At 32.6% G+C, this 24,845-nt stretch overlaps 2 protein-coding genes, 1 long non-coding RNA gene and 1 other non-coding gene across 5 annotated transcripts; all 4 read left to right on the plus strand.

The window, feature by feature from the left end:
* Positions 1 to 325: 325 nt before the first annotated feature.
* Positions 326 to 9,356, plus strand: LOC115959528 (G-type lectin S-receptor-like serine/threonine-protein kinase At4g27290). 2 transcript variants are annotated; one of them, XM_031077963.1, is made up of 8 exons: positions 326 to 983; positions 1,203 to 2,678; positions 7,274 to 7,396; positions 7,548 to 7,669; positions 7,766 to 7,976; positions 8,163 to 8,397; positions 8,600 to 8,750; positions 8,838 to 9,356. In XM_031077963.1, exons 2-8 carry the CDS (start codon positions 1,418 to 1,420, stop codon positions 9,144 to 9,146), a joined length of 2,412 nt encoding a protein of 803 aa, XP_030933823.1. In that variant the 5' UTR covers positions 326 to 983; positions 1,203 to 1,417; the 3' UTR covers positions 9,147 to 9,356. The 2 variants fall into 2 exon arrangements, with proteins under 2 accessions (XP_030933823.1, XP_030933824.1); XM_031077964.1 differs by lacking the exon at positions 7,274 to 7,396.
* Positions 9,357 to 14,326: 4,970 nt separating this feature from the next.
* TRNAS-UGA lies at positions 14,327 to 14,408 on the plus strand. Its single transcript has one exon. It is a non-coding gene; the product is annotated as a tRNA-Ser (tRNA).
* Positions 14,409 to 16,435: 2,027 nt separating this feature from the next.
* LOC115959180 (pre-mRNA-splicing factor ISY1 homolog) lies at positions 16,436 to 19,118 on the plus strand. Its single transcript, XM_031077491.1, has 2 exons — positions 16,436 to 16,584; positions 17,901 to 19,118. The coding sequence occupies exon 2, from the start codon at positions 17,940 to 17,942 to the stop codon at positions 18,849 to 18,851; it is 912 nt and encodes a 303-aa protein (XP_030933351.1). The 5' UTR covers positions 16,436 to 16,584; positions 17,901 to 17,939; the 3' UTR covers positions 18,852 to 19,118.
* Positions 19,119 to 19,478: 360 nt separating this feature from the next.
* Positions 19,479 to 21,013, plus strand: LOC115959181. Its single transcript, XR_004084791.1, has 3 exons — positions 19,479 to 19,659; positions 20,425 to 20,556; positions 20,686 to 21,013. It is a non-coding gene; the product is annotated as an uncharacterized LOC115959181 (long non-coding RNA).
* The last annotated feature ends 3,832 nt before the right edge of the window (positions 21,014 to 24,845 follow it).

A 24,845-nucleotide genomic window follows, 5' to 3' on the forward strand; every position in this document is an offset into this window, starting at 1 on the left:
TTTATATTACTATTTTATGAGTTACTATCGTTTTCCATCACTTTACTAAAACAAAGAGCAGTTGAGTCTTAAACTTAAACTTAAGGTTGTGTTTGTTTGGGATGAAAATAGGTCCATTGTTTGGTTGAGGAAGGAAAATAGAGAGGAGCGAAAACCCGGGAGAAAATTTTCTCTCTTGGGCCCACATTTTTTATCCTCCCACATCTGGAGGAAAATCTAAGAGGAAAAGTGCTTTCACAACACTATTACACAAATACTCTCTCCCACCTACCCTCATTCATGACCTGATGACCCTCTCACCTACCCCACCTGATGACTTTTTGCCCACAAATCATCCTTATCACTTTTTTCTCTTCTCATCTTACCTTCACCAATGTCCAGCGATCCAAGTTCTCTTCTCTCCTTTTTTTTTTCTTTTTTTTTTTCAACGTGACATAATCAAAATCCTTTGCCCAATTAAATTTATATGTACACTATTGTAATTAGTATCAATTACTTATCTTATTGATCGGTTTAACTATGAATTGGAGCTTAGATTGATCTTTTCCATATTAAAAATTGGGAGAATAAAAAGTGGTCGAAAAGGTTCAGATAAAACTAGTCAAATTGGAAATTCTCAGCTTTGACGAGCTTGATCTGTTTTGATTCCTTTTGTAATTATTAAGGATTTTTTACTTAAAAATATAAGTAAAGTCATTTGTTAAATACTCTGTCTCACACATTCATCTTCAAAATTCTAGTTGAAGAATGATTCCTACTTTTCCATCATTCCACAATTTTTCATCCTCCCATTTTTCCACTCCTCTAACCAAACAGACCCTTAAAGTGAACATTTAAATATACAAATAGAGAGAGGGATTCAAAGAGAGATAAATACAGCAATGGAGCTGTAGAGGGCCTGGAGGCTAGATTTGTGCCAATCGTCCCTAGTTGGCTGGTCAGATCTTCAACTTGATGGAACTCTTTGCAGCAAGTGGCGATGGGTAAAGGATGAGATTGTTTGTTTGATTCATATATATATATATATATATATATATATATATATAAAGATGAGTTTTTTTTTTTTTTTCATTTTTATTAGGAGGGGTCTTGAATCTCTTGATTTAAGAATCCTAAATAGAAAAGATTTGGGTTTATTTTTTCTATTTATCCTTTTGTGATTGTTTGAATTTATTAAAATTATTTTGTTGCTTATTTTGGAGGAGCTATGGATCAACAACTCAATGAATGGCCAAATTTTATTTTTGATTCCGGGTTCTTTATATCAAAATTTTCTCTTTCGGTTGAAAGTAAACTATTCAAGGTCTGACTCTGAAGTTATTTCTTTCCAAAATTCTAGTGAGGCCGGTAAGTAAATCCCTCTTAAATTTTAAGATAATTGTATATAGGAACGAAAGAGGTCAAGAGCTGGGAATCAATGGGCCTTCTTTCTTCTATTCTTGTCGTTACAAATTTACTCTTTTTCTTGTTTAAAATCTCCTATGGAGTACTAGACAGCATAACTCCATCCCAAATTTTAAGTGATGGTGACACCATAGTGTCCAGAGAAGGAAAATTTGTACTGGGTTTCTTCAGTCCTGGAAGTTCCAAGAATCGTTACTTGGGAATTTGGTACAAGAGCATCCCAGTTCAAACTGTTGTTTGGGTTGCAAACAGAGTTCGCCCAATCAACGATACTTCTGGGATTTTGATGATAAACAGCACTGGAAATGTTAACGTCATCCAGAATAATTCGGTTGTTTGGTCAGCAAGCCCTTTGAAAGAAGCTCAGAGTCCATTGTTACAACTCTTGGATTCTGGGAATCTTGTGGTAACAGATGGCAATTCAGAAGATTATTTGTGGCAAAGCTTTGACTATCCATCTGATACAATGTTACCAGGGATGAAATTCGGTTGGGATTTGAAGAGAGGTCTCAACAGGCGCTTAATTGCATGGAAGAACTGGGATGACCCATCTCCTGTGAACTTTATCTTTGAGATTACACTTCGTAACTACCCAGAATCTTGTTTGCGGCGAGGCTCAACAATATACTTCCGTTCTGGGCCTTGGAATGGCTATGGCTTCAGTGGTGCACCTGGACTAAAGCCAAATCCGGTGTATTCCTTCAAATTTGTGTTCAATCAAGATGAGGCCTACTTCATGTTTACCCTGAAACAGTCACTCTACTCAAGAGCACTTCCCAACCAAACTAACTCTATGTTTCAACGCTTCACATGGACAGAACAACGTTGGCAGCGTTTTATATCTGTGCCTATAGACTACTGTGATACTTATGCCCTTTGTGGAGCCAATGCAAGATGTCTTATTACCGACGCTCCAGTCTGCCAATGTTTAAAGGGATTCAAACCCAAGTCACAACAAAGATGGGATTCACTGGATTGGTCCCAAGGATGTGTACGCAATAAACGATTGAGCTGCGAGGAGAGAAGTACACATGGGTTTCTTAAATTTTCTGGATTGAAACTCCCAGATACTACGCACTCATGGGTGAACACAAAAATGAATCTCGAGGAATGCAGGGCAGAATGCTTGAATAACTGTACTTGTATGGCTTATACAAACTCAGATATCAGAGAAGGTACTGGCTGCGCCATCTGGTTTGGTGATCTAGTAGATATTAAACAGTTTCCGGCTGGTGGACAGGATCTATACATTCGGATGCACCCATCAGAACTGGGTATGAGTTTGATTTTGTGAAAGATGATCTTCAATTACTGTTTTCAATTGTCTTTCAATATTTTGTTTTTTAGAATTTAAAATATTTTTATCCATGGTAGACGGGATTAAGGAACACATTAGGAAATTAATCCTTCACAAGTGAACCAAAGCTCTGGTACCAAATAAAAATTACTTTTGACCCCTAATACAACTTAACTACCAATTTTAACCAATTATTCTGTATTAAGTCAAGTACTTTATTCTTGATTCATCAATATTCAAGCATGAAAATAAGCATAGATATACATTAAAGCATATGAACCAGAGACACACATTAACAGTTGCGGAGCCACGTTGTCCATGGCACCCTAGAATTTTAGTTTTCTTCTACTGTTAGGTTATGAGTCTGATAGCAATAGAAAAAGTAAAAGGTTATGGGCCACCAAGAAAAATATGACACCCCACTTCTTTCTAGGAACTCTACTTACTACTTAGTCCAATAGATAACAACCCAAAGTCCTCGAAATAAAATACTAGCTAACTCACCCAATTTTTCAAATAATTTGTTGTAATGTCAATTCAATAGACAATAACCCACACTCTCAAAATAGCATCTTTTACCACCCATTTTCAAACAAAATTTACTTTTTTCCCATCCTTCTCAACCTCAAGAAGCCACCTATGGGATTCTCAATAGATACCAGCCCCATGTTTCTTTCCTCTCATTGTTTATTGCTCTAACACTTTAACTCGGAAACAAATAAACTCGTTTCATCTAGAAAAAAATATGACCATATTTGCTTCGAGTTCTGTCTTCTCCTTGCTATTTTTTATTTTTTATTTTTTTTGTTTTAGCCTTCAAGAAAGTAATTGAACCTCAACATTTCAAGTTTGTTTGTTTGTTTCTTTAACACCACATGGGCATTTAGATTTATGATTTTCTATATATATAGTTTATGAATATGCTTTGTTTATTAAGAATATGTTGTTCAATTTTTTGTATTGCTATATGATAATATATTATATCTCTCTCCATATCATCATTTTTTTTTTAATTTGAAATTTCGTGCTGAATAATTCATTAAAAAAATAAGGAAATTTCAATACTATGGATAACTAGTCATTAACCCATGCTATGCATGGGAACCTACTTGTTTGTGTGGTAGACTAAAATGATTTTATAAAATCTTAAATTGGGTAAAAAACTACACCATTGCATAAATTGCTCTTGTACAACTTCAATTTGTGTTACAATTTGATGAAGAGAAGGATGTGTTACACTCAAAATAATAATTCATGGCTATAGTCATTGAAATTTGCCAGATAGTTCTAGATATTGCAAAAATATAACTCAAAAAATCAGATGATAAAAATTTCAAAAGGCCAAAAAATATTAAAGAATCATAAGATTTAATTCCTATAAATTATTGAAACAAAACAATATATATATATATATATATATATATCTATATGATTATACAATAGAGAAATATAAAATAAAAATTGATTACCTTTAAAAGAATAATACATTGTATAGTTGTTGAAATCTGCTAAACATGTTCAAATACTGCGAAAACTAACACATAAATTCAGATGTTAAAACTTCCAAAAAGCCAAAAATATATGACTATTCAAAAGAGAAAAATAAGAAAAAGAAAAAAGTACACAAACCCATAAAGTAATAAGTTTTAAATTTTAATGAGTCTAAACTTTAAACAATAAATAAAAAATAAATAAAAAATCATCTGTGAGGTTGTGTTCCTAGCAACCCGGAAAGAAAAAGTAAAGGGAAAAAAACCATGAAATACCATCAAGCAATTAGTTTTAATGGGTTTAAACTATATACCGTGAAAAAAAAATAATCATAAACAATCATAGGTGCAAGATTTAGTTACCAAGATTAGATGGTTGTAAAACACAACCTTTCAACATTGATTTAGGGTTATGCTGAAGAATATCAAGCCCTTGCATGGTGTTATTTGTGGATGACTGTGCAACATTGCAATTCATAGACTCTATTGTTAATAAGACAATCGAGTTCAAAATTAAAAGCGATTAGGTGGCCTTTATACAACAAGATTTGCTCTTGTTGAAGAATCAACTTCCTTACCAAGTTATATTTAGGGTTTTGAGGTGGGAAGAGAGGAGTCCTAACATGAGTCTTTTTTTTTTTTTTTTTTTTTTTTTTGAAGAAACCAGACTATAAGGCTGGGCTATTATTGAATAGAATAAAAACAACAGTTCAGTGAACATCAAACATAAGCAAGGACACTATGTCATCAGGTGGACAGTTCAACCAGACCTAAGCACTCCTAAAAGCTTTTGCTTTTTTTGCAATAGTATCAGCCACACAATTACAAACTCGACTAGTATGAGCAAATACACACGACTCGAACACCAAAGCTTGACTACGGATGTCTTCTATGACGACACCGTAAGATGAAAGACCAGCATTGTTTTGGTTTAAAGCATTGATAACAATAGCATGAGTCCTAACATGAGTCTAATTAATAAAATTAATAAGCAAAATTAATTATAATGAGGTGTAAATTTGTGAAGCTTGCAAAGCTAATGTCTCAAAATTTTAAAAGGTCACTAAAAAGTAAAAAACTTTGGTTTTATATTATAATAATATATAGATTAATAAGGACATAAAAAAATTCATACAATTCATTGTTAAATGAATAATTGATGTTTTGTGAGCTTGATCTAATCCGATAAACTCAACCCCACAGTTACTTTATCAACACAAAATCTCTTTCAACTTTTAGATGGATAATGTAGATATAATAAAATATGGACAAAACTTAGGTATAGTACCTTAGATGCCGTTCCTTAGATTTCTCTCTTAAAAAATACATTCCCTTCCCATGAGAAGAAATCCACATGGTAGAATCTTAAAATGAGAACTTAAAGAACAGTACCTAAGTATTGTACTTAAGTCTTGCTCATAAAATATATATTGCTGACCAGACACATGTTTAAAGTTCCATGCAATTTTTTCTCAAAAGAAAGTTTTGTGCAAGTCATCTAAGTAATTATATATAATAATAATACTCAATAAATAATTTTGTTTTAAAAAAATAATGATGATGTAGCAAGCTCTGGAGAGGTCAACAAAAAATCTAAAGTTTCGGTTTTATATATATAAACTTAAGTACAGAACCTTAAGTGTTGTTTCTTAAATTTCCCTCTTAAGATTTAGCCATGTAGTTACTTATCTAAAAAAATACACTTCCTTCCTATGAGAAAAAACTCACATGGTAAAATCTTAAAAGAGGAACCTAAGAAACAGCACCTAAGGACTATATCTAAGTCTTACTCATAAAATATATATTGCTGACCAAAGTTCAGTGCAATGTTTCTCAAAAAAAAGTTATGTGCAAGTTATCTAAGTAATTAGATATAATAATAATACTCAATAAATAATTTTGTTTTTAAAAAATAAAGATGATGTGGCAAGCTCTGAAGAAATCAACAAAAAGTCAAAAGTTTCGGTTATATATATGTGTGTGTGTGTGTGCGTGTGTGAGTGTGTTGGGTTGGTGGTGCTTAAAATAATAGTTTGCAAAATTCTGTATATATATATATATAATAACTAGACCCTTTTTTGTATTTTCATTAATGTTTAAGTATATGACAATTTATTAAGTTGATAATTTTGTATTTATAGATTTATGAATTATGATTATTTTATCAATATTGCAATTTGGTCCCCTCAAGTTAAAATTCCTGAATATGCCCACTGGCCCATACATAGGAAAGAGCATCTGTTCACGGAGTGAAAAACCAATAGGTAAACATTCTTTGTGGCCGAGCCCAACTAATCAAATCAAATATGAAGGTTGTTGCGGTATATACTATACTTACTAGACTTTATATGTACAAGCACATGAAGTGCACACAATCTCCCCACGCCTGCTATCAACTTAGACTCATGCCTTGTCCTTCACAGTCACTTGGTACCACAAGCCAATCCATCTACTTTAAAACCGATCTCTTATTCGCTCCAAAGCTTCTTGAAGATTTGATGTAGTCTCTATGGTTTTTGTAGCAACTCCAACACAGTTAAGGTGATCTTTGTGTCTAAAAGAGTCAACCTCTAAAGAATGTTCACTGGGAGAGGATTGGAAGACAAATATTAGCCATCTCTAGGTTTTTCTATGTTTTACTGTGGTTGTCTTCCTTCTCAAAGGATTAGGGTTGCAAAAGATTTTTATACAAGTCGGGTTTAGGCTTAGTGTGGCTAACAAAGCAGCCTCGAAAGAAAATAACAGAATTTCCATAGTGAGGTCTTGGTCAACTGAGCGTCTATGGAGAGTTTCTGTCTGAATCAACCATCTCACAAAACCAAGCCTCGAATCTCGCTCGACCGAGTTCTCTAGTCTTGCACAATGAGAAGATCCGTCAACCTTTAGCCCTCATTACCACAATCACATTACAAGTACAAAACTTAAAAATTACAAGTAAATTTGTCATGGAATTAGCTCACACATGCTCAACTGACTTATAGTACATGCAGGGACTATAATCAATGATCTAATACTTCTACCAGAAAGAAACATAAAACTTGAAAAAAAAATGAAACAATTGCTTAATTGCTTTCTGATCTAGGATCAATCCACAAATTAAACAAGAAGAAAGGGGAGGTGATCATCATAACAGCATCAATCATTTCTGGATTGCTTACTTTGGGGTTGCTTTGGCGTTTAACTTGGAAGAAAACAAATAGAAGACGTAAGTATACCTATCCATTTTTCCAATATATATATACACACACTCTTCCATCCTTGCTCATATTAAAGCTAGATTTTAAATGAGCATGATAAACTGTACAAAGACTAAAATTAAAAGCAGTTCCTGAAAAGGTTATATATGGGTTCAATAGGTGAAAGAAAGAAAGAAGATGTAGACGTACCATTATTTGATTTCACAACGGTTGCTACAGCAACAAACAAATTCTCTCCTGCAAATGTGATCGGGGCAGGTGGATTTGGTCCTGTTTATAAGGTAAAAAGGATTCTGATTTAATTACAGGTCAAAAAATTTATGGTGATACCATACAAATTTAGATGGAAAGATTCATCTTTAACTGATGATTTGCAGGGACATCTATGTAACGGACAAGATATTGCAGTGAAGAGGCTATCAAAGAATTCAAGACAAGGTCTTGAAGAGTTCAAGAATGAAGTTGTTCTCATTGCCAAACTTCAACATAAGAATCTTGTCAAGCTTTTGGGCTACTGTGTTCAAGGAGAGGAAAAGATGTTAATCTATGAGTACATGCCCAACAAAAGCTTGGATTGTTTCATTTTTGGTATAATTCTCTTGACCCTTTATGTATTATAATTACTTTCCATCTTTTAAATGTTGCATGCCTGAGTGTCTTGTCTATTATGTATTTGAATAGAATCCTCCGATTGATTTTCAAAAGAAGTTCACAAAAAGAACTAAAAATAGACATAGATGCAATCATGGTAACAAGGGCAAAAATTGTATGCAGAACAAAATGATACTTTGCTAGCATGGCCAAAGCGTTTTGACATTATTATCGGGATTGTGCGAGGACTTCTCTATCTTCACCAAGACTCTAGACTTCAAGTCATCCACAGAGATCTAAAAGCAAGCAATATTTTATTAGATATCAACTTAAACCCAAAAATATCAGATTTTGGCTTAGCAAGAACTTTTGTAGGGGATGAAAGTGAAGTGAAGACAGATAGAGTTGTTGGAACATAGTAAGTAATATAAAATTGGTACTAGATTTTTGTTTTTCAAATTGTAGCAAATATTTAATCAATATTGTGCTTTGACTCAAAGTACCCCTCATTCCCTTATAACATGGTGTAAGGGTGAGCTGATATGTTAAAGACGTATTGAAATTTAAGTTATCAGTAACAACAATAATGATAATAAAGCTTATTTGATGGTTTCATGCAGCGGCTACATGTCTCCTGAGTATGCAGTTGATGGAAGATTTTCAGTGAAATCTGATGTGTTTAGCATGGGTGTGCTTATGTTAGAGATAGTGAGTGCCATGAAAATTAGAAAATTTTTTCACCCAAATCACCATCATAACCTTTTGGGACATGTAAGTGGAAAACTCTCTCTCTCTCTCTCTCTCTCTCTCTCTCCTTTTTGGTGGATTGTGTGAGTATCTGTATTGTAATTGTGCTAGGCATGGTTGCTGTGGAAGGAGGGCAGGGCCTTGGAACTATCGTATACATGTTTGGAGGATTCACATTCAAGATCTCAAATCTTGAGATGTATTCAAGTTGGTTTGCTATGTGTTCAAAATTTTCCTGAAGACAGGCCAATAATGTCTTGTGTGAATTCTATGTTAACAAATGAGGAAGCAATTTTGCCCCAGCCTAAACAGCCTGGTTTCTTCATAGAAATAAGTCCCAGCAATTCAGGTGCAATATTAAGAAATGAAGAATCTAACATAGAGAATGCAGTTACTATAACTATGCCGGAAGCTAGATAGGAAATTCATAAGTAGCTTGTCTGAGAAGTTATATGTGAAAGTTTTTTAGTATTTAGGGGTGCGTTTGGGATTAGATTGCATCTTTTTGTTTTTAGAAGTAAATTCTATTAATTGTTCATAGTTGCTACTTGCTTGGATGTGTAAAACTAATGAGCTTTTCTGTATTTTCGTTAATGAAATGGCTGGACCAGCCAATTCTTATCTAAAATATAAATGATTGAGACTCCTAAATATGGGCTTCTTTGCTTTTAAACCACAAATCCTATTGAAAGTGTACAGAGGTTTGAATCACAAAAGCAAAAGGTGCAGAACCAAAAAAAGAAGAAAACAAAGATAAATATGAAGAGCATATGATCTATACACAATTAGTATATAAACACGATAAGACTGAGTTGATAAATTATATGTCTATCTATATGTATATATATCTAAAAGCTGAAGTATATCATTTATTATTGTTACGTTTTTGTTAAATCACATTTGTAGCCACATGATCCACCTATTTTCGACACTTTATCTCCCTTTTACCTATTTTTCTCCTTATTAATTTTTCACCTTACAATTACACTTCCTCTAACATTTTTCCCTCACATTTACTGTAAGGGCTCAGGCCTGGATAACCAAGAACGGCCCACGTGACCAAGGCCCAACATTGTAGGGTTAGGACCAGTCTATTGATGAATGTGTGAAGGACCAACAACTAGTGTGAAAGGGAAACCTATTGTGCTCGGGGCTAGTTGGGCCCAATACTGACTAATAAACCGAGGGGGTATAAGAAGGGAGCAAATAAGTTTAGGTTGATAAACGAGCACAGTTAGTGCCTTTGGGAAACCCGCTACCGAACACAATTCGGCGTCTAGAACAAGTTTCAAGAGAATCTTTAGAAGACATGATTTTTCTAGGGATTATGGGTGAAAGTGGGATTGCATGGGGGCTAGTGAAAAGTAATGAATTGAACCCCACTAAGGGGGGGTTATATAAGAAAATGAGGGCAAACAAATGGATTGTCATTTTTTAGGGAAGTTAGAGAGAGAGGGAGAAAAGAAATAGGAGAGGGAGTAAACATGAAGGGAGGAGAGAACAAAGAGAGCAGAGAAAGCAAGAAGCAAGGTCTAAAGGGAATAGCGTATTTGCTCAATAGAGGATCACCAAATAGGAATGACACATAATTCTTGAAATTAAGCCATATATAAACCTATGTCTAAAAATGAACAACAATTTCATATCAAAAAGTACAATATATGCACACTACAATAAGTACAAAGGAAATTGATCATGCAAGAATACATATTTTGCATCAAGTTAGGCTCACCTTCCACTTAAAATTGAAACTTAACACAAATTCTGGTATCAAGATTCTCCGAATGTCATAAAGACTAATACCAAACTAAATAGATGGATTGTAGAGAACCAAATTCCATATACACAAGCTATCCTACAATTATATTATGACTATTTGATAATCCTATTAGATCTCTAATGCTCATAATCCTCTGTTTTATTACATATAAGTAAAATAGATAAATTTAACAAAAGCTAACCTTTTTGGTCATATGCTTGCATAAGCTTCAACTCATTCTTTAATCTCTCTATTAATTCATTTGTAGAAAATTTTTATGAACAAACTTTATAAACTAATGGAGAACATTATACAAACATATAAAAAGAAAACCAACAATGGTTTTTATGAATTTAATTAAGAAAAAGTTATTGTTGAAAGTTGACAAAAGTACAATCGTAAGTGATGTTTTTAAAAACTGTATATAAGCAAATAATCTAATAAACTAACAATCATTAACTACTAATTATTATGATGGGATGAAATTTGAAAAGGAAAAATTTATTTGGAATCAAGTAATTGTAAACACCGCATATATGAATGTGAAAAGAAAAAGAAGAAAGTACAAGTAGAAATCTATCTTGGGTTGCAACAATAATGAAAATGAGCAACCACGGGTATTTTATAAATTCAAACCATAAATATTGCAATATATACCTACAAATAGATATCAATAGTTATATAAATTCCATCATCAATGACATTTTTTCATGAGACATATCTTTTTTTTCTAGGACTCCAAAACTGAGACTAAAATCTAGTCTAAAGGAATTAAGAATGTGGAAGACATGCATATAAAGGCCAAAAAGTATTCAAGACAATCAATGTATTAGCTCTACTGATTCTTTGACTCCACAGAATTAGAAAGAACAGGTTGAGAGAGAATTTCAATTGAATCCAATACCATTCAAAGCTAAACTTTACCCCTTGAGAGTTATTCGTTTTGCCAAGATGGACTATTTATGGTAAAGAATGTACGCTTCACTTGGCAAAATTAATTCCCAGTTTCCTAACACTTGAAAAGGAAAATAAAAAAATATTACAATCAACAACCACAATGTCGAAAGGAAAATAAATATATATTACAATCAACAACCATAATGTATTCATGTTCATCATTGTTCACTTGAGCTAATGAGCTAACCAGAATAATACACATAGACTTTAAATTTGCAAGGCTTAGCCTACTAAGATAATGCTCGAACCTAATTTTTTTTAAAGGATATGCATGCATTGTATCAATTAAACATAAAAATGATATAATATCATCGTTTATCTCCATTGATCTGTACCTTTATGATGTATACAAAGTACAGATATGTTCAACTTTTATAACCAAATGGGATAATAGGAAAAAAAGAAGAAGCTTGTTGCTACATATTAAACTTTCATAACAAAACAACAATATAATAGTATGGTTCAATATCAATGGATTGAAATTATGTTTAAGCTCATTGGCGGGCTAGCAAACATAAAGTAAAATAAAGAAAACCAAAGTGAATCTGAATTTGAAATGGCAATCCTGTGCTCCATGAAATCCAACCTTCTGCATAGCAGCATATGCTAGGTAGCAAAGGCCTTGCAACAACACTAATCTTGGTTTTACATATTGGCCCGCAATTCTACCAACCTATAAAAACAATTATGATACAAAAATTCACAATCCAAATCCAATACCAAAGAATATTCATTCAAGAACTTCTTTTGATATTTTTTATGAAAAAAATGAGAAACTTACTGCAAGGGCACAATTTGTGGTGACCCCAGAATGATGTTGGGTCCGCACGTTAAGGGCCCAAACAATAAAATTTGTAGAACGTGAGCTTGAAAGGCTATGGCTTGACCATCGGACTACGGTTGGTCATGGTTTATATGGCAATTTACACGGGGATGAACCGGGCATGTCTAGCAAGGCCTTCTTCCGGTGCAACCCGAGTGGTTCCGGTCTTTAGACCTTATCCGAGGAGCTTGGTGATCTCCCCCCCCCCCCTTCTTTGGGATCTCTTTCCCTTTTATACTAGCATTTACCCACTTTCCAGTGTCCACGTGTAAGCTCCACTTTCTGGGGTTGAGACTTGTCCCATCAGCCCATACCTATAGTGGTTGGGGGTAGTTGTAAAAGCTAAAGAGCATGGTGAAGAGCATGGACCTGTCATACGCAAAGTTCTTTATTGCAGTATTGGCAGCTTTTCACCTGCCCTGCTCCTATACTGAGCTCGTCTTTTCATTTAGGGTATTACGGGATGACGAGGACGGAATCCTCCTCGGCTGTGTCTTAAGGTAATTTGGACTTTCATATGTCCTTAGCAATGCTCTCCTCGGCTCGGGCCTTGAGCCCTAATGTAAAATGGGCCAGGGCCACAAATTATTGGGCCCCACACTTACCTTAATAGAGAAATAAATAGCTCCATTAACATTTTCTGGTACATGCTTATGCAAATCTGCAACAATAGTATAGCACTACTAAAAACGCCAATTTAAGCTGCGTTTTTTAGCTGTGTTTCTTCAAAACGCAGCTCCAAGATAGTAATTTGAGCCACGTTTTGTTCGGCTGAGGCTGCGTTTTAGCTAAAGGCTCTGTGGGGAATTTTTTTTTTTTTTTTTAATATTTCCCTAAGCTGCGTTTAAAAAATGCAGCTCCATTTGATATAGTACTCAAACTTTAAAATTAGAATTCAGTTATTTATTAATTTAAGATATAGATATGTGGCTAAGTTTAAAATTATTCACTTTCAAAATTTAATTGATCTAATGCACATGGCTGAGTCTAAAATTATTCACTTCCAAAATTTAATTGATCTAATGCACATGGCTGAGTCTAAAATTATTCACTTCCAAAATTTAATTGATCTAATGCCCTCACATAAATTAAAACCTAGCCTACTTGAATTGGTATTAAGTTTGTCTGATTGTGAAAATACTTTGGAAGCTTTATATCAAACAGATGGTGTGCGTCTATGAAAAGTGAAACTATTTTGCTTCTAGGAAACTTAACTAAACCTGAGTTGTGGGAGAGGACTGATGGTGGTTCTGGGTTGTGGAGCAATTTTTTTTGTATATTGGGTTTTATGTATTATTGGGTTTTAGAGGGGAAAAAAAAAAGAATTTTTGTTTTTTTTTTAAATGATTACCGGGTTTTAGAGGAAAAAAAAATCATAATTTTTGTATTTTTTTTTTTAAATAATGCTGGCATGGAAAATTTTGGTGCCATCAAAGGCTTCGATTATATATATATATATATATATATATGAAAGTTCTTAGTATGATTCTCATGGAATTTTGTTTTTAGTTTTTCCATTCCATTGTGTATGCACATGCATTATATTTTATGATTATCTACCCACACAATTATTAGAAAGTGTGCTTAGTTCATATGCTTTTTTAAAAGTCGTTATTCAAAATATTTTATTATATTAAAATTTGAAAAGTAACAATTCTTCAAAATCTTCATGACTTAGAACATCAATATTCGGTTTCTTAAATGCTATATGTTGATATATTTTAGTATCAAAGCACCAAAAAGCCCATTACCTGATCTTCCAATTGTAAAAAATTTTACAATTGTGCTAAAATACCATCCTAAATATATGATGGTACTGTAACAAACTTCTATAATTTTTTAGGATATTTTACTCTCTCTCTTTCTATATAAATTACTTTTCTCTCTATATTTATTACTTTTATTTTATTGTATAATTTATATTTTTTAATATGTTATATTTTAAAATAAAAATTGGGATATTGTGTATATTGTAAAATAAAAGTTGGGAGCATATGTAGTAGGATATTAGAGACTATGAGTGTATTTTTAAAATTATAGAGCAATTGCTTTTAACAGGAAGTCGATATGTCCGAGTGGTTAAGGAGACAGACTTGAAATCTGTTGGGCTTCGCCCGCGCAGGTTCGAACCCTGCTGTCGACGATTTTTTTGTTTAAAAATTAATGCTATTCTCCTTTTACTTTCATATTTTCTTTTTCTTTTAAAAAAAAAAAAAAATGCAATTTTCACTTTTATATTTTCTAGGTTAATTCTTCTGCAGTAATAATCAATCCTACAAATTGTTGCAATTTCGTTAGTTTCCTAGCTAACAAATCAAACCGATATATCTATCTCTATTCTTTCTCTAATCAAATCCAAATCAGTCTCAAGTTCAAGTATCGCCATTTTTCAATTTATTCATACAAACGTACTCTTTGTTCCGAATTATGATATATATACAAGTATGATATCATAATTTTCTTTATTTGTTTCATTTCATCAAGTCTAAAAACTATTGCAAATTCTGTTAGTTTCCTAGCAGCTATGATTGAACTAGTTTCCCTCCAACCAAATCCAAATTTCTTCTATATTACATTATTAAATTACTTTATCACACAACTTTATAATACACCCTACATAATATCTCTTATTTTAACACATCACCCATCAAAATGGCTTTAAATCACCAAAACTACAACCAACAAAATGCCCAAAACCCATCTGAAAAAAAAAATCACCACCCATGAAGCTAACTTCACAGTCAAATCCTTTCTCCATTATACCCCAAAGACTCAAGTACTTTGCACATGAGGAGAAGATACCAATTTAGTTACCCGAATTTCCACCCTTAATTTTAGGGATAGCTTTCTAAATTGGCCATTTTGTACTCCACGGTAGCTTTATAAAAGGAGACACTATGAATAGCATCAAGCCATCAACGTAACACTTATGTACTGCTCTTTTTTTCTTTTTCTTTTCTTTTTTTTTTTCTTTTTTGTTTATGGGAACTTATGTACTGCTTTATTTATTTTAATCTTTTTTGAATTATTCCTTTTATTATCATTTTTTTTAATTTATATGGATTCGATAGTTCTTAATCACTTACTTTTACTATTATTATTATTATTATGAGAAACTTGGAATATATTAACTGAAATTCGAGTACAGTGGAGTACAAAATGATAAATTACAATCACACACGACATAAAAACTAAAAAGTCTGGTATGTTTAATCAAACTTATATTTCGAAAAAAGACATTTATAATTTAAATCTTTATCTCTATATATATTAAGAGGATTCACATAGTACCACTTCATAAATTGTCAAAAACATTCTTAATCTAATTAAATATAGTAGTCCTTATTCCTTAAAATTAAAAATTGGGATTAAAATTGTAATTCAAAAATAAAAATAAAAAAGCTATCAGATAAATCTCTCTATAACTTCCTTCTATGTCTTAGACAGATACTAATTTCCTTCCATCAAAAAAAAAAGAAAAGTCAGAACTTCCCACATCTCCTATTGATCCCACGTATCTCAACTACCACATCTTAGTATCTCACAAACTTCCTTCTTGGAGCGTGGCTACAAAAAATTTGCGTACAAGTTTACTTCAATGCTTTTTTATTTTATTTTTTTTTATCATGTACTATGGCTTTGTTTATGGATTTTTTTTTTTTTTTTTTTTTTTGGAGAATCTGTTATGATTGCTAAATCCACTGATCACTACAAATTTACAAATTATGTCTTAAAGTTTGGCCTATTTGTTAAAAAAATTAATAATGATTGAATTTTGATTGTAATTGAGAACATATGTCATAATTAAGAAGTTTTAAGTAATGTTACTTACCTGATCTCTCAATTCTCTAAATCACTCATAATCTTTTCCTATCATTACTTTAAATAATTACTAGCCTCATCACATACATGAAACAGGCACTTCATGCGTACGATGATTTTTTTTTTTTTTTATTGTCATAATTTTTCACTTATTTCAATTTGTGATTTACATATTTTTTTCAAAAAAAAGAAATATATATATCGTGCATTTAGAACCACTAATATGACCAGAAATGTCATAAGGCTAACTACCAAAAAATGAACAAATCCACCTTGAACATTTGATTTCAACGCTATTTCGGTTTACATTTTTTTTTTTTTTTTTTTTTTAGCTAACCTTACGACACTTTTTGAAAGTTAATATTGAAATACGACAGCCCGTATGGTAAGTGGTAAATAACATCATTCATAAAAGAGAAAGACACCGGTGATTGTGGTCTTGCCGACACGGCGACACTGGAGACGACATCATCACCGACTTCATCTCGCTGTCGACTGTGAGCCACTTCTCTCTCTCTCTCTCTCTCTCTCTCTCTCTGTCTTAGAGAAAGAAACCCTATTCTTGACTCTCAATTATTTTTAAAATTTCTGTTTGGTTTTTTGATAAAGGAATAGAAGGGTTTATTTATTTAAAATAGTCATTGTTTTTTGGGTTTGCAATTGTTTGGTTTGATTTAAATATATAAAAATATTTTTTAGGGGTTTGTTTGGAATTGGGATGATGATAAAAATGTTTAATCCTGAATTAATTTATTTTATACATTGTTTCTGCTGGATGATTTTAGTGGAATTTTATTTATATACGTTGCTGCTGCTGTATGAATTTTGTTAATACCGAATGAATTTAGATCATCAATCAAAATTGAGAGTAATCATGTAGATGATGAGTTTGGAATAAACATGTGCTTTGTATTTTTGAAGCAAAGTACAAGTTTAACTTGTTTAATGTTTCTAAATATTATTTATTTCGAAAAAAAGAATTTTAATTGACACAATTTTTTGCAACTTTTTAAAGAAAAATAGTTCAGTGTTGGTTTTGATTCTGCTCAAATATACCTTCTTTAGCCATAATGGTTTCTGGGTTTCAACATTCTTCTGGTAATTGATTCTAACTTCCCTTGAAGATATTTAGATGCCCAACATACCTAAAGTTGGATTGACTAGATTATTTAATTATGGATGTGGTTTCTAAGTGTAAAGGTTAGTAATTCATAGTGATTTGTATAGATTAGTTGATCCAAGTTAAGGGAACGAAAAAAAAAGGTAAGAGGAAGACCAAAAATCACATTAGTAGAAGCAATAAAAAAAAGGACATGTCAATTAAGGGAGTAACAAAAAGTTTGACTTTAGATAGAGTAAATTGGCGGAAAAGAATACATGTGTATGAACCTAACTAATTTGTTGATGATCCATAGCCGACTCAAAAAATTTGGGATTAAGGCTTTGTTTGTTATTGTGCCAACTAAATGGCTATAAAAATCATCCTTTTTGTTGTTTCCTTGCTAGTTCATAAGTGAAAGGGATGCCCATCTCTTCTTTTTTATTTATAGGATTTTAGAAAAATGCTGGATTTTCCTCAAATTTTACTTGAGGAATGGGCAGTTTTTCATCCCAAAAATTCCATCAATATTTTTTTCTTTTTCTTTTTTTTTCAATATTTTCTCTCCTTGAAATTTCTATTAAAACTTTCGTTACCTTTTAAAAAAAAAGAAAAAAGAATGGGGTGGTGTCAAGCTACTGTAATGCACATGGTGTAGATGCTTGGTTTGAGTTTTAAGGCTTATGGGATTCACAATTTGACTCTATTTTTCAGATTTTTGTAACGTTACATTCCTAGAAACAAGACCATAAGATGGCTCGCAATGAGGAGAAAGCGCAGTCAATGCTAAACAGATTCATTACGCTCAAAGCTGAAGAGAAAAAGAAACCAAAAGAGCGTCGTCCCTTCCTTGCCTCTGAATGTCGTGACCTTGCCGAGGCCGATAAGTGGCGCCAGCAAATTATGCGTGAGATTGGCCGCAAAGTTGCTGAAATCCAAAATGAAGGGCTTGGAGAGCACCGCCTCCGTGACCTCAATGACGAGATCAATAAACTCATCCGGGAAAAATCCCATTGGGAACGGCGCATTGTTGAGCTCGGTGGGCCCAATTATGCCAAACATGCCCCTAAAATGACGGACCTAGAAGGAAACATAGTGGATGTTCCCAACCCTAGTGGGCGTGGGCCAGGATACCGATACTTTGGTGCTGCAAAGAAGTTGCCAGGAGTGAGAGAGCTGTTTGAGAAGCCTCCGGAATTACGAAAAAGGAGGACTCGATATGATATATATAAGAGGATTGATGCAAGTTATTATGGGTATAGGGATGATGAGGATGGGGTGCTGGAGAGGGTGGAGGGGCCTGCAGAGGAGAAGATGAGGGCAGAGGCACTGGAGGAGTGGAGGAGAGTGGAAGAGGTGAGGAGGGAGGCGAAGAAGGCAGTAAAGAGTGGGGAGGTGGTGAGTGTGGTGAAGGAGGTGTTGTTTGAGGGGATGGAGGAGGAAGTGGAGGAGGAGGAGAAGAGGAAAAGGGAGAAGCTGGAGAAGGAGGAGATGGAAAGGGAGGGGAGGAGGGAGTTTGTGGCTCATGTGCCATTGCCGGATGACAAGGAAATAGAGAGGATGGTGTTGGAGAAAAAGAAGATTGAGCTGTTGAGTAAGTATGTGAGTGATGGTTTGTTGGAGGAGCAGACTGAGGCTAAGGCAATGCTTAATATTCAGCGGTAGATGTGATGTGACTTGGAATTTGTTGCTCCTAGAATTAGATTGTTGTTGTTTCTAGAATTAGATTGGATGAAAGAGTTTCTGGTGTTATGACTGTTAAGCTAATAGATGGAATTAGTTGCTGTAATTTCTTTTTAATTAAGATAGTATTAGGCATCATTGTTCAACAGTTACATTGTTATTGGCTTTTGATGTTGGTCATGTTAATGATGTAACTCGACAACTGTACATTTAAGGGTTTTCAAATGGGAATTGTTATTTTAATCTTTATTTTTTTGCTCTAGGATTTTTAGTCAATTTCTATTGATACTTGGCACGAGAGATCCTATTGAACCTAATATGGATATGATAGTGGAATGATCCCTTCTTAACACCACTGTAGCTTAAATTATACTGCTTGCTGCTTTTTAAAATTTTTTTTAAAGCGGCATATAAACTATACCTTTTTTAATAGTAAATATTTGAATGAACATATTTTACAGTTCTATGAGATTATTGTGCTTAATCCTTGTTTTCTAACAATGGCTTTTTATGCCAGTTTTGAGTTGATCCAATTTCTACAGAGGGGTGTAATTAAAATTATGCCTTGTGTTCTATTAGAAAAATTGATTTTCTAGATTAAAACAATGCATGCATGGGCATGATGATACTCTGTCAGAAATTACCTGGTTTCATAGCTCAAAGCTGGTTCTTTTGGTGGTTGTAGAGGCTGAGGCAGTGGTGTGACAAGAGTTCTAGTGGTGTGACATGAGTTCTAGAGGAGGTGATTGCAGCTGTAATGGAAGTGTTAGCTGCTGTTTGTGATTTTGAGGTAAGAAGTAGCATTAGGATCTAAGCGTTTCTTTTTCTTCCCACTTGAAATAATTCTAGTGGAGTAAAATAAATGAGTAGCAAAATTGACTTACCAAGTGGAGCTATTATCTAGAATTTTTATCAGAAACCAAGATTGAGAGTTAAACTCTGTTGCTAGCTTTCATGTTGTTTTGTATTGTGCATGAATATGAAAAACGAAATTAGCAATGTTGTCTGTTTTGTATTGTGCATGAATATGAGAAATGAAATTAGCAATGATAGTATTAAATAACAGTGCACTGTGCAAGTTTAATGTTTATCCTTTGTGGAATTGACTGAAAGAACAGTGAAATTTCAAGTAGAGGAGTTATTGAGAAGAATTATTCTTGCTTTTGATCTTCTATTGTCGTAGATATCACATGACTGCATGGTTTGTGGTTGTTAAAATTGCAATCTGTTGTAGGATTATCTTGTCCTACAACCCTTGAATTGTGGATCTAGGGTTGCACCTACCAGGGTCAAAGTAGTATGGTTATTTTTGTTTGTTGCTTTATGATTCAATGGACCGTATTTACGTCAATTCTTGATGAGCCAGATAATTGTCATGAGTGGTTTAAGATAATGCAGAAGCCTGCACTTTTCAGCTATAATGCCTTTGTTCTGTTTCTTTTGAAGCTGTTTGAATCTTAATACTTTTGTCGCTAAAACTACTTCCTTTTAATGTACACACTTAACACTTCCAGCTTTGCTTAGATGACCTTATTCATTGCTTATATACATACAGAGGAGATTGCATTAGATTGCCAACTAGTTATACCTTTTATCCTTCATGCTAAACAACAATTGGAAGTGACAGTAGCAGTAGTGGAGATGAGGATCACCTTGGACGTGGTAGAGATTCTGTTTATGGTGTGAGGTAATTACTTAACATATTGTTTAAGTGCCCATTAAAGTTGTTCACAATTTTGTTGCACCCTGCTCCTAGAAACACTCTTTTCACCTCCACCCTACCATTTATTGACATAAGTATAATACAATGTAACAGAGAGAGACAACCAAGAGAACAAAGAAAAAGCGAGAGAGTTGACGTTGTATCAGACTCAGAGCAGAGGGCCACCAAGCCTGAAAGCTTTAGGGTTGGAGTGAAAACCAAGGATATTGCAAAATTCTTCACAACCCTCTTAGACAGCAGTAACAAAGCCGCTGAAAGGTTAAAATGTGTTGCTAATTAAGTACTGTAGATACTCCATTTTGCAACTTACATTTGACCTCACCTCATCACAATTGTCATTTCACATTTCAGGGGTAAAACTGTAATTTTGACTATTTGATTTTTAATCGCATTACATGAACTAAATGAATCTTCAAGTCACAAATGTGGTGCCCCGCACCAATTAGCATTTTATTAGATCATATTACCGCTACCCATGACAAGAATAGAATTGGCAAGATTAAAATGATTTAATAAATATATACAGAAGAGTATTTATGTATTTTATGTGAACCGTGCTTGTATGATTGTATGTGGTATATAAGTAAGCAAGTGGTAACTATTGGATGTTCTATATATATAATGGAAGGTATGAGTTTGTTCATAGAAATGTAATGGACCTGCTTCGACATTGACCTCTATTGCTACTGTAAACTCTACAAGTGTGGCTAGAGGAATGCCCAGATTTCCTGGCACCTTGTTCACAGAGACACATAGTGATTTGTTTAAAAGTTTTTTTGAGTTGCAATGAAAATTGTTGTTTAAAAAAAGAAAAGTGTGAGAGAGATCTGCATGTTCTCGCTCAAACCTCACTGATCTCTAGTCTTGTGTTGTCACTAAACTAGAGAAGCCATTGGAGTTTACAGTTTACACGAATATGAAGAGAGACAAACTTTGGACAGAGAGAAAAGAGGTAGAGTTTTGGATGCATGGAGGAGACAAGGGGAGAGAAAAATTAGGAGAGACAAGATGTGAATTTTGAGGCATCTCTTTAGTGGAATCAACAGTTTAAACAAGGTATAGAGTTACACAAGATATATATATAATTCCAATTTAGATAATTTCCGCTTACATAGGTCAAGTCATCAGCAAGTGACTCAATATTTCCTCGTTTCCTGGTTAGAAGGGATCGGATCCGATTAAGTGGTACGGATGAAGAAGAAAAGAGGAAAAAACCTGTGAGTATATCAAACAAAATCTTTCACCAAGTTTAATGGAAGGAGAGAATAGGACAAGGTGGCCTTGAAATACATTTACAAGATGGCAGTTAGTATTGTACGGAATGTTCATTAAAAATTCGAAGGCAAAATCCACAAAAGACGGAACGTACTAAAAATTATTACAAACTAGCCACCTTTACCTCCTCTCCTCTCCCTCCCTTCCTTCAACAATGAAGACCATAAGTAAACTGGGGAGCAACCGAGCAATGGGGCACAAGACTAATCTGGGATCAGATATAACATCTTGAATTTTAAAGTTCACTAGTTGCATACCCGCGCGTTGCGCGTAATAATTTTTTAGGATAGTCTCATTAAATATTTTATTAATACTATAATTTTAGTTATTAACCATTAGTTTTTAAGTAGATAAAAACCTTAAATATACATTTTTTTTTACCTTTATACACACATATATATAGTGAATCTTTACACATATTTTAAAAAAAAACTTTATATATTTCATTTTTTTGGGTGCGTAAAATTATAGACTATTACTCCATAATGATAGTGACTAATTAATTTTATATTTTTTTTTAGTGATCTCCTTTGTAGCGCTTTTTACCATTATCATATATTTACTAACTGATGATTTGCATAACAAAGACAATAAATAAGAGGTAGCATTGTTCATTAGATTTTCGAAAGTAATAGTGTATGAAAAATATATCTATATATATATATATATATATAATAAATAAGGTTAAATGAAATGTCAAAAAATGGATTTTTAAATTTTCTAACTTTATTTCTTATGTAATTTCTACTACTATCAGAGAACATCTCTTTTTTAGTTATGATTAATATGGTTTCCATAGTTAGAGTTTGATTAGTTTTAAATTTAAATTTAGTACTATGATTGTATTTAATTGTTGATTGTTGATTTAATTTTTTAAGTGAATTTAAAGGTTTATGTTACTACACTGTAAAGTTTTTAATGTTTTCCACATAGTAATCTCTATTTTATTTTTTACTTCCCCTTACAACCTCTTTGTTTTCCAATCAACGATTACTAATTGACGTTTGGTTTTTTTTTTTCTTTATCTACTCTTTATTACTTTGTATTGGTTTTTTTCTATACCATCTCTCTCTCTCTCTCTCTCTCTCTCTCTCTCTCTCTCTCTCTCTCTCTCTCTCTCTCTCTCTCTCTCTTGGCAACCTATCATTTTCCAAAATTTGATGATGATTCTATAACATTAAATATGAATTATTAGTTTTTTTTTTTATTTAGTGTTTCTAACTTGATTTTTTTTTTCCTTCCTTTGATGCATTGGGTGTGAGAATAAGTGTTTCCCTAGCATTACTCCACTTAATGTGGACAATTTTATTTATTTAATTTAGGCAAAATATTATTTTTAAATTTAAAAAAAAATGAGTGGAAATATAAATAATTTAATGATATATATGGGGGATGTGGCTGAATTTAAATGCTAAATAAAATTATATGAGAAAAAAATAAAAATAAAATACATAAAAATAAACACTAACTTATCCAAATAATTCTATGTAATATAATAATAGTACATTCTTATATACTATTTTTAATTATTTATAATGCAATATGATAATATTTAACAATCAAAGTCATAAAAAAATAAAATAAAAACTTAAAACACAAAACTAAATCCCATCAACCAAAATAGAGTTCTAAAGAATACAAAACTTTATCAAGCTAAAATAGAGATGCAAGAAAAATAAAAATAAAAATCCACCAAAAAATTGAGGGAGAAAGAGTGGAAAATAAGCACTTTTTTGTGAGAGAAAATTATGTAAAGAATGGAAGAGTGAATGACAAATTTATACCAAGAGGATGATAGTAAAAAGAAAAAAAAATAAAGGAAGATAAAAAGAAAGAGGAAGAGTGATATCAAGGTAGAATGTTTGGAGAGATGAAAAGGTAAAGATAATGAGAAAGGTTGGAGAAAGTGTAAATGTTAAAAAAAAAAAAAAAAATTAGTACAATTTGATGAGCACAATTTTCTTTTATTTGAATTTAAGTAAAATATTACAATTTTTATTTTTAAAACAAAAAGAGAGAGAAAATATAAATAATTTAATGATAAAGAGGATGTGGTTGAATTTCAATATTGAGAAAAATAGAAGAGAAGAAACAAATAAGAAAAATTAAAAGATATAACAATAAACACTAAAATATCCAAATTATGCTATGTAATGGAATACTATTTTATTTTTATCTACTATCTTTAATTTTTTTTATTATGTAATCGGATAAAATTTAACAATCAAAGAGAAAAATAATAATAATAATAATAACATAAAACACAAAACTAAATCGTATCAACCTAAATTAGAATTCTTAAAAACACAAAAATTTATCAAACTAAAGTGGAGATGCAATAAAAAATAAAAATCCACCAAAACATTGAGAGAGAGAGAGAGAGAGAGAGAGAGAGAGAGAAAAACCTTTTTGTGAGAGAAAACTATACAAAGAATAGAAAAGAGTGACAAATTTATAGTAGGAGGGAAGGGATAAGAAGAGACAAATAAAGGAAGATGAAGGGAAAGATGAATAGCAATATTAAAATAGAGGGTAGTGGGGAGATGAAAATGTGAGGGAAGAAGAAAAGTTGAAGAAAGTGTAAAAATTTAAAAAAAAAAAATAAGTGAATGTAAAAAAAATTATAAGAAAATTGGAAATAAAAAAGAAATATATATAGATGTTAAAACCGACAAAGATGAATATGTAAAGTCAATAATCTATTTATATTTTCTTTTTTTGTAAAAAAAAAGAATAAATAATAATAATTTGGCAAATGACGTGGTGATGAGATGGCGCAACAGGAGTTTAGCAGCAATAAATGCCACGTTTCAGCTTTTAGTAATATATAGATTTGATCAATAGCATAGCAGTGGCAAGCAAACATCACAAGCTGTGCTCTTTACTCAGGTCAACAGCATAATACCACAGGTGAGAAACTATGGAGCCCAAATAGAACCTCATAAACATTTAAGACACCCATTGTATAGGAAGTGGGA

This window comes from Quercus lobata, chromosome 9 (genome assembly GCF_001633185.2).
Source record: "Quercus lobata isolate SW786 chromosome 9, ValleyOak3.0 Primary Assembly, whole genome shotgun sequence".
In the NCBI taxonomy this organism is placed as follows: Eukaryota; Viridiplantae; Streptophyta; class Magnoliopsida; order Fagales; family Fagaceae; genus Quercus; species Quercus lobata.